This window comes from Bison bison, unplaced genomic scaffold (assembly GCF_000754665.1).
Source record: "Bison bison bison isolate TAMUID 2011002044 unplaced genomic scaffold, Bison_UMD1.0 scf7180017864080, whole genome shotgun sequence".
NCBI classification, from domain to species: Eukaryota; Metazoa; Chordata; class Mammalia; order Artiodactyla; family Bovidae; genus Bison; species Bison bison.
The window spans coordinates 4339151-4347944 of record NW_011494652.1 but is presented as its reverse complement, the minus strand read 5'-3'; the positions used below and the strand labels follow the sequence as shown (position 1 = coordinate 4347944).

The 8794-nt window shown below is 60.0% G+C and overlaps 2 protein-coding genes across 4 annotated transcripts in view; one reads left to right on the top strand and one right to left on the bottom strand.

Moving 5' to 3' along the window:
- The first annotated feature begins 6 nt into the window (after positions 1–6).
- On the top strand, positions 7–5908 carry RAD9A (RAD9 homolog A (S. pombe)). 3 transcript variants are annotated; one of them, XM_010837706.1, is made up of 11 exons: positions 7–91; positions 177–247; positions 729–857; positions 1304–1418; positions 1506–1605; positions 2985–3094; positions 3211–3320; positions 3402–3466; positions 3558–3698; positions 4458–4674; positions 4968–5908. In XM_010837706.1, exons 1-11 carry the CDS (start codon positions 58–60, stop codon positions 5061–5063), a joined length of 1188 nt encoding a protein of 395 aa, XP_010836008.1. In that variant the 5' UTR covers positions 7–57; the 3' UTR covers positions 5064–5908. The 3 variants fall into 3 exon arrangements, with proteins under 3 accessions (XP_010836008.1, XP_010836007.1, XP_010836009.1); XM_010837705.1 differs by having other exon boundaries at positions 3211–3466; XM_010837707.1 differs by lacking the exon at positions 7–91 and having other exon boundaries at positions 179–260.
- Positions 5690–8794, bottom strand: part of PPP1CA (protein phosphatase 1, catalytic subunit, alpha isozyme) — a 14439-nt gene continuing 11334 nt past the window's right edge. Inside the window, exons 4-9 of the mRNA XM_010837830.1 lie at positions 8352–8483; positions 7991–8221; positions 7254–7358; positions 6431–6654; positions 6215–6349; positions 5690–6135 (exon numbers count right to left, since the gene is read on the bottom strand). Coding sequence (XP_010836132.1) covers positions 6025–6135; positions 6215–6349; positions 6431–6654; positions 7254–7358; positions 7991–8221; positions 8352–8483 — 938 coding nt within the window. The 3' untranslated portion in view covers positions 5690–6024. The remainder of the gene's footprint in view (positions 6136–6214; positions 6350–6430; positions 6655–7253; positions 7359–7990; positions 8222–8351; positions 8484–8794) is intronic.

Genomic DNA, 8794 nt, shown 5'->3' with positions numbered 1-8794 from the left:
GGGCGGGGGTCCGGCCCGGGCCCCGCCGCCCGCCCCATCCCGGTCACTGGGGGCAGCATGAAGTGTCTTGTCACGGGCAGCAACGTGAAGGGTGAGTCGGGGTCGGCCGGGGGCTGGAACCACGTGGGATGGCCCGAGGCGCCCGCAAACCGCTGTCTCTCTCCTCCTCCCCGCAGTGCTCGGCAAGGCCGTCCACTCCCTGTCCCGCATCGGGGACGAACTCTACCTGGAGCCCCTGGAAGACGGGGTGAGGAGACCGGGTATGGGGGAGTGGCGTGAAAGTCCCAAAAGGGAGCCCTGATCGGGGCTCGAGTCTCTCCCCCATCAGGCAGGGTGCCCGGTAGGCACGTTTGCTGAGTTTAACAGGGGCCTCCCCTGTTGCTGGGGTGTCCCTTTGGGCCCTGTCATCTTCCCAGGCCAGTGTCTGAGTCGAGAGCCCTTGCCCTCCCTAAAGTGCCCGGTGGTGGATGGGGGTGATTAGGTAAAAGGCGTGGGTGCTGAAGGCTGGGTCGCGCTCTTGCTGTGGAAACGGCGGCGTTGAGGTCCACTGGGGACTCGTGGAAGGCTTCATGGAGGACATCCTTGATGACTGAAAGGAAAGGGCGGGCTTCTACAGGTGATAGTAGAACAGAAGCCATTGGGACAAGTGCCTGGGTAAAAGCTGGCTTGAGGGCTGGGCCCAGCACTGCTGGTGACCACATCTTTCTCCCCACTTTTCCTGGCCCCAGCTCTCCCTCCGGACCGTGAACTCCTCCCGCTCGGCCTACGCCTGCTTCCTCTTTGCCCCCCTCTTCTTCCAGCAGTACCAGGCGGCCACCCCTGGGCAGGACCAGCTGCGCTGTAAGATCCTGATGAAGGTGAGGTGGGTCCCTCAGCAGTGGCAGGGCACTCCCCCCAGGAAACCCTCCTGGCAGTGCAGTTTGCTCTGGGGCACACAGCAGGTGCCTGTAGGAGGAGAGATGTATACTGGAGCAATCCGGTGCAGAACGCAGAGCCTGGCCGAGTAGAGACATCCATGGGGGTAACGGGTTATATGAAGAGGGTAGCTGAATCTGCCAGGGACCTGCAGGGAGTAAATGACTCTCAGGTTGGTCCCTGAAAGATAAGCAGGTCTTTTGAAGGCATTCCAGACCAGGGTAAGGGCACGAATGAAGGCCTGGAAGCGTGCAGATATCTGCATGTGTGAGGGGTCCTTTCCTGGTGTGACAGTGCTGAGCCCATGATGGGCCAGAGCCCAAGGGGACTGGACGTGAGAGCCGGTTGGCGGAGGCGCAGTGCTGAGGGATGTGTTTTCCTCGCCTAGTCCTTCCTGTCTGTCTTCCGCTCGCTGGCAATGCTGGAGAAGACTGTGGAGAAGTGCTGCATTTCCCTGAATGACAGGAGCAGCCGCCTGGTAGTTCAGCTGCACTGCAAATATGGTGAGTGAGCAGCTGGCTGACCCAGGGGTCCTTGCGGTGTGGGATTAGAGGTTGGCGAGCCCACTGAGACCGTGTCTGCCCATCCAGGGGTGAGGAAGACTCACAACCTGTCCTTCCAGGACTGCGAGTCCCTGCAGGCCGTCTTCGACCCAGCCTTGTGTCCCCATGTGCTCCGTGCCCCAGCCAGGTGAGCAGCCCCTGGTTGCACGCTGAGCCCTAGGTTTTTCTCTTCCTTCTTTCGGCCTCAGGAGTCAGTTTAAGGAGGCACCTCCTCCGTTTTTCCTGCAGGGTATCTGTGAACCTCAAAGCGTTCATCCAACCCGGTTTGCTTTCAGGGCCTTGCCTGGCCCTTTAAGGGCAGAGGCTGGAGTGAGGAGGGGCCAGATGTTCCCTTGTCCCATGTTCCTCTCTGTCTCCCGAGTCTGTATTCTCCACCTCAAAGTCTGACTTGGCTTTCTGACCACTCAGCCCCACTGACTCCTCTTTCAAAAAACAGGTCTCCGGCTTGCCCTCACGTCTCCTCTGGCCTTTGAAGGTCCATTAATTTTTGTGGCTCCGGGACTTGTAACCTTTCTCTGATCTGGTCATCCTTCTGGGATAAGTCCCGTTCAAGGGCAGCCTCTCTTCCTACCCGGCTGGGTTCTAGCCCTGAGGGGTCCTCAGGCCACGGCTGGACAGGGAGGTCACGGTCCTGGAGGGCTGCCTGAATAATCAGCTATAGGAGAGGAGCCGTTCTGGGTAGTCACAGGGGCCATGCGGGGCCTGGGAGATGGGGAGCCTAGCAGACGCCAAGGTCCCTGGAGAAGACCAGAGAGGAGTGGGTCCCCTCCCACCTGCCCACGTGCAGGGTGTGCCTTGCACTCGAGTAACCCAAGGTCTCACGTTTCTTTGCTTTTGGTAGCCGCAGGACCTGGTAACTTGAAGGTCCCTTTGAGCCCTGACTTTGTTTTTCTGAGTTCTGTTGAAATAGCACTGCCCAGAATCCCTTTGGGTAGAGAAAGAGAGCATCAATCTGTGGTCTGGGTTTTGAGAATTTTTCTTTCTTTTAAAACGAGTGATTGTTTCTGTTTGTCTTATGGACAATTTCAAATTCATATAAAAGCAGATAACCAGCTTCTGTCCTAGTTGTTTTGAGGCAAATTCCAGATGTTATTTCACCTGAAACTATTCACTAGCCTGTCTCTACTAGACAGGGACCTGAGGACTCTTTGTAAGGCGGTGTTTATGTGGACAGCGTGGGTCTGGTCTCCCAACCCTGGATGGGCAGGAGCCACCTGCCTGGTTCAGTTCAGCAGAAACCGCCTGAACTCCCTGCTGCGTTCTGTGAGCCTGTTCTTGTCTGCCTCCATCTCGTGCAAGAGGACTACTCTCCCACAACATCCTGGGAACCTTGGATGAGGCAGCGACCGTGTCCTGCTGCCCCCGTGCTCCACCCTGGGGCCATGCGAGGCCTGGCCTGGTTCTCTTTGGATGCTGGGGTGCCTCGCTGTCCCGCCTCCAGTCCTCTGAGAGCAAAGCCACTGGGCGGGATCGAGCCTCGGGTGTGATGCTGTGCCCTCCTCACAGGGTCCTGGTGGAGGCTGTTCTGCCTTTCCCCCCGGCGCTGGCTGAAGTGACTCTGGGCATCGGCCGTGGCCGCAGGGTCATCCTGCGTAGCTACCAAGAGGAGGAGGCAGGTGAGGGGACCAATGGGGCCTGGGGCAGAGAGCAGAGACGGGCTAGGGGGGTGCAGAGAGCAGAGACGGGCTGGTGGGGGCAGAGCCCGGCTTCCTCCTGTTGCTGCCCCCCCCAGACAGCGCCATCAAAGCCATGGTGACGGAGATGAGCATCGGAGAGGAGGATTTCCAGCAGTTGCAGGCCCAGGAAGGGGTGGCCATCACTTTCTGCCTCAAGGAATTCCGGGTGAGGTTCCTGCCGTGCACTCACTGCCCCGTCCACCTCTCCTCCCTGCCCAGCCTCCATGCTCTGCTTCTCCCTTCCCAGGGGCTCCTGAGCTTCGCAGAGTCAGCCAACTTGTCCCTCAGCATTCACTTCGATGCCCCGGGCAGGTAAGGCCCAGCCTTGGGATAGGGAGGGGAAGGCTCTGGGGTGCCGGAAGCCAAAGGGCCTTGACTGCGTCTGGATCTGTCACCTGCCCAGGCCAGCCATCTTTGCCATCGAGGACTCTCTGCTGGACGGCCACTTTGTCCTAGCCACACTCTCAGAGTCGGACTCGCACCCCCAGACCCTGCATGCCCAAGAGGAGCTCCAGCGGCCAGAGCCTGGGCCTCAGGCTCACAGGTGAGAGCTGCGCCCGCCCACCCCCCTTCTCACTCTGTGTACCCAGGCTGCAGCCTGCCGCTTCCAGAGTCTGCAGCCCCCACCCTGTGCGCCTCCCATCCCCACTTCCTGTCGAGCCCCAGCCCCTACAGTCCTCACTGCTTCCAGCCCTGCAGGCTCAGCCTCACCAGTCAGCTGTACTCAGAGATCCCCCGACCCAGGGAAGTGTCCCCAAGGTCGGGCTGGCTTCCTTCTCTGGCTGAGGCGTCCTCCCAAGCCAAGGAGGGAAAAGGGCTGCCGGGAGGCAGGGGGCTGCCTGGGATGGGGGAAGCAGGTGGCTGCAAGGGCAGGTGGGTTGGGGAGGATGGGCCCAGCGTAGTTTAAGTGGAGGAAGTTGGCCTGGCCCTCTGCCCAGTATGTCCCTGGGCCCCAGTGCGCTCCAGTTCCTGTCCCCTGGGAAGGTGGGGGCTTGGGCCCCAGGTGGCCCAGCTCACTGGACTTGCCGCTCCCCTCCCGCAGTGAGCTGAAGCGGGCCCCCAGGATGCCTCCCTCAGGCCTCTACCTGAACTCTGATGAAAGGATTCTACGGTTGACCCCCTTCCGGAAGCGGCCACTTAAAACACCGCCCCCATCCTTTCCCCTCCCACCAAATCAGGAAATAATAAAACCAAGAGGTCACCAATGGTTACTAGGCTCCTGCAGGCACTGGCTGAGCCCTCCAGGTGGGGCCCTAACTCTGTCCCCCGCCCCCTTCCCCACTGATACCGTCTCTGCCTGTAGCACGCCCCACCTAGACCTGGATGACTTTGCTGTCGACGACATGGACTCTTACATGATTGCCATGGAAACCACCACGGGCAGTGAGGGCTCCCGGGCACTGCCCTCCATCTCCCTTTCACCTGGCCTCCAGCGCCCCTGTAGCTCCAGCCCCGACTCAGAGGAGGAAGATGATGACATGGAGCCCAGCACAGTGCCTGGGACTCCCCCACCTAAGAAGGTAGGGGTGAGAGACAGAGGGGCTTCACTGGTGGCTCCAATGGAGAGAATCCGCCAGCCATGCAGGAGACCTGGGTTCAGTCCCTGGGTGGGGAAGATTCCCTGGAGGAGGGCATGGCAACCCACTCCAGGATTCTGGCCTGGAGAATCCCCATGGACAAAGAAAAGCCTGGTGGGCTAGTCCATGGGGTTGCAAAGTCAGATACCACCAAGCATGGAGGCAGAGGCTGGGGTGGGAGGCAGAGGGAGGGAGCAGCCTCCGAGCTCACCCGGCTTCCTCTGTTCTCTCGCCAGTTCCGCTCGCTGTTCTTTGGCTCCATCCTGGCCCCTGCACACTCTCCCCAGGGCCCCAGCCCTGTGCTGGCTGAAGACAGTGAGGGCGAAGGCTGAGCCGAGACTGGGCCCGATGAAGCCCCGCCCCACCCCTCTCCCAAGGCCAGCCAGGGCAGGTCTGCTCTCCTCCTTGGTGGGTGGTAGAGGTGCGCCCTGCTGGAGCCGAGCTGACTGGTCCTGCCACCTCCCCCAGGGCCTTGCCTGGCCTGGGTCTTGTTGTTTCCCTTCAACCCCCAATCATTCATTCAACCCTCAATCTATCATGTCTGTTCCCAGTCTCGGTGCTGAGCTGCCCTCTGCAGGGAGTTTCCTCACCTCTTAATCCAATTCTGTGGGCAGAACTAGAGGACTGCCTTCTCTAAGCCCACCTCCCTAAGAAAGAAAGAAATCATTGTGGGGCTTCTGCCCCTGCTGATCCACCTTCTGCCAATCATGACCTGTCCCTCCCTCAAATCCTGAGCGCACCACTGGGATCCCCTGTGACTGGCACACACTGTTTTGCTTGCTTTCCCCGAACTCTCTGGCTCTGGCTTGGAAATTCCAAGGGCTCCTGTGGACCTGGGCATGTGGCTGGGGTTTTCCTGGCTGGGGCCCCAAGCTCAGCAAGCCTCCCAAGTGGCTCTGGGCGGAAGGGTTGCCAGGCCCAGTGTTTGGGACAAGGGAGACAGAGGCTATGGCAAGAATCCAGCTTTGACCTTTATTCAAGAGACCAGATGGGTTGCCCCAGGATCCGGCTGCCAGCCCTGAGGCCAAGCAAGGCTGGAGATCCCCAATCTGGCCCTGCTTTGCCCTGAGCTGCAGCCTTAGCCCCAGGATCCTGCCTGCAGCCGCTGTAGGTACAAGCGGGAAGAGCCCTGGGAGACTGGATGCTGCTATTGGTTCATAAAAAAAAGAGAAAAATACACCAAGCCTCCGTGTTCCCCGTGATGGGTGGGCCTGGGGGCCAGCATGAGCCCCCTGTAGCCACTGTGATTTCTGTACAATCCACCATCTGGGCCAGAGGGCGGGCACGTGGAGGCTATTTCTTGGCTTTGGCGGAGTTGCGGGGTGGGGTGATGGGCCGGCCTCCAGGGTTCAGGCCACTGAACTGCCCGTATTTCCCCTTGTTCTTGTCAGCGGGCTTGAGGATCTAGAAGAGAAAAACTGGTCAGGCTTAGGGGGCCGTGCCATAGGCCCCTCGGCCTGTCCGCCCCCAGCCCAACCCCCACCTGGAAGGAGCACATGAGCGTCTCGTCCACACTCATCATGGCACCTGCATTGTCAAACTCGCCGCAGTAGTTGGGGGCTGAGAAGAGTGTCACCAGCTGCCGCTTGGCAAAGAACTCATAGCCGTCTTCTACTACCTGGACGAGGGTGGAGGCGGTTAGTTCAGCAGGAGCTGGCTGCCAGCCCTGCTCTCACCCGGATGGGGGCTGCCAGCCCACCTGGTGTGCCCGGCAGATGAGGTCCAGGTCATGCTTGTGCAGGAACTTGGCCACCACCTCAGCTCCAAATGTAAAGGAGACGCCGCGGTCATTCTCGCCCCAGCCCTGCACGTCCTTGTCAGGGTCAGACCACAGCAGGTCACAGAGCAGGCCCTGGTCAGGCACATCTGTGGGCCGCATGATACGCCGGATCTGCTCCATGGACTGTAGGTCTGGGGACAGGCCTGGAGAGCACAGGGGGCAGGTCACCTCCTCCTCCAGGCAGCCTTTGCCAATCAGCCTCTGCCCCCCACCTCTCCACCCTCTCCAGGATTCCTGGGAGCCTACACAGGCAGAACTCATCACCTTCTGCCTCTTCCAAGTCCCTGTCCCTTCAAGGAGCACAGAGCTCCCTGGAGAAAGTGTTAGTCGCTCAGTTGTGTCCAACTCTTTGAAACCCCATGGACTGTCCAGGCAAGAAAGCTGGAGCAGGTAGCCATTCCTTTCTTCAGGGGATCGTCCCAACCCAGGAATCAAACCTGGGTCTCCCGCATTGCAGGCAGATTCTTTACCACCTGAGCCACCAGGGAAGCCCTGGAGAAAGGGGACAAGCAAACTCCATGCAAGAAGGCGAGGCCACGACACAACAGCGGGTGCAGCCCGATGCTGCAGCACGGGGGGACTTCGTGGGAGAAGTACTGCCCATACCAGGATTCCAGGAAGAGCTGTTCCTGCTGACTGGGAGCACATCTTCCAGCTGACGCTTCTGTCCCAAGGTCCCAGGGGTGCTCACCCTGGGAGGCTTATCCTTCCCAAGCATTCACATGCCCAGAGTCGTGCTCACCTCCATGGCAACAGAAGATCTTCTCGTCCACGATGGCAGCGATGGGCAGGCAGTTGAAGCAATCAGTGAAGGTCTTCCACAGTTTGATGTTGTAGCGTCTCTTGCCTGTCCAGGGGGAAAGAGACAGCTCACCAGAGGGCCTCTCTGCTCCACCCTCAGCCTGGGTCTCCAGGCCTTCCAGGACACATTGTGTGTTGTTCAGACACAGCTAGGAGGAGAGAATGGAAGGCAAAAAAGGAAACCAAACCCCCGCCACCTACCCCTACTACCCCATTGCCTCCCAGACAGAATTCTAAAGCAGCCGAGTCCACAGGAACCCCAGAGTTCCACTTCTGGCATGACCTCAAGGTTGGTACCCACCCCCAGCACAAGAGCAGGGCCAGGTCGAGACAGGGTCTGGTTCATCTCGGCTTCTGTCTAACAGAGTCCAGTCCCAACAGGCATCCCAAGTGCTTAAGTTCCGGATGCGCTGGAGGGGAGTGTCGGCAGGTGAGGCCCTGCCTTAGAATCCTGGCAGCCCTTCAGTCAGCAGCCACTGGCCAGGTCCCTGAGTGCCAGGATCTGCTCTAGGAGGGCAGGGGAGGGTGGCATGGGCTGGTGCTACCTTCACGGCGCTCAGCTTAGCAGGTGTTTGTCAGACGCTGACACCCCAGCCACCAGGTCGACACGAGGGCTGCACTGAATGGCAAGGAGAGCCCTTCAGGACCAGGGCAGCCCCAGATGCTCTGCCCACTCACACTCATCATAGAAGCCGTAGATGCGGTTGATGCTGGCACACTCGTGGTTCCCACGGAGCAGGAAGAAGTTCTCTGGGTACTTGATCTTATAGGCCAGCAGCAAGCAGATGGTCTCCAAAGACTGCTTGCCCCTGTCCACGTAGTCCCCCAGGAACAAGTAGTTACTCTCTGGAGGGAAGCCACCGTACTCGAACAGCCGCAGAAGATCATAGTACTGGCCGTGAATGTCACCTGTGACCCAGGGAACCAAGTCAGCACTAGGGCCAGCCTAAACGTGAACCTCCTCCCAAGGAGGAACTTGGGAGGAGTGGGGGGCAAGGCTGCTTTCAGGAGGCCACGGGGACCTGGGCTGGGGGCTCACCGCAGATCTTGAGGGGTGCCTCCAGCTCCAGAAGAATGGGCTGGCTCAGGAAAATCTCCCGGGATTTGAGGCACAGACCACGGATCTCGTTCTCCGTCAGCTGTACATTCTTTCCAGGCCTGGAGCCCTGCACTGGGGGCGGAAAGAGGCGTCAGGACCCTGGTTCCTCAGGCGAGAACAGGGTGAATGTCATCGGTGACCCCACAGGCACTTCTGGGTGGGGGCTCCTGGGCCTCCCGCCCCGCCTTGTCCAGGGGCAGCTGTTGCTGCTGAGCCTCCTGGGACCCCCAACTGCCCTCAAGGCGCTCGCGAGGGGACTGCTGTGCGCAGAGGCCATCCAAAACCTCATAGCACAGGACCCCTTCCTGGGGGAGTAGGCTTCTCGGGTTTCTCCCTCAGCCAAGAGCCCAGGCCAATCCTTGCGCGCCGCCCCGCTCCGGTCC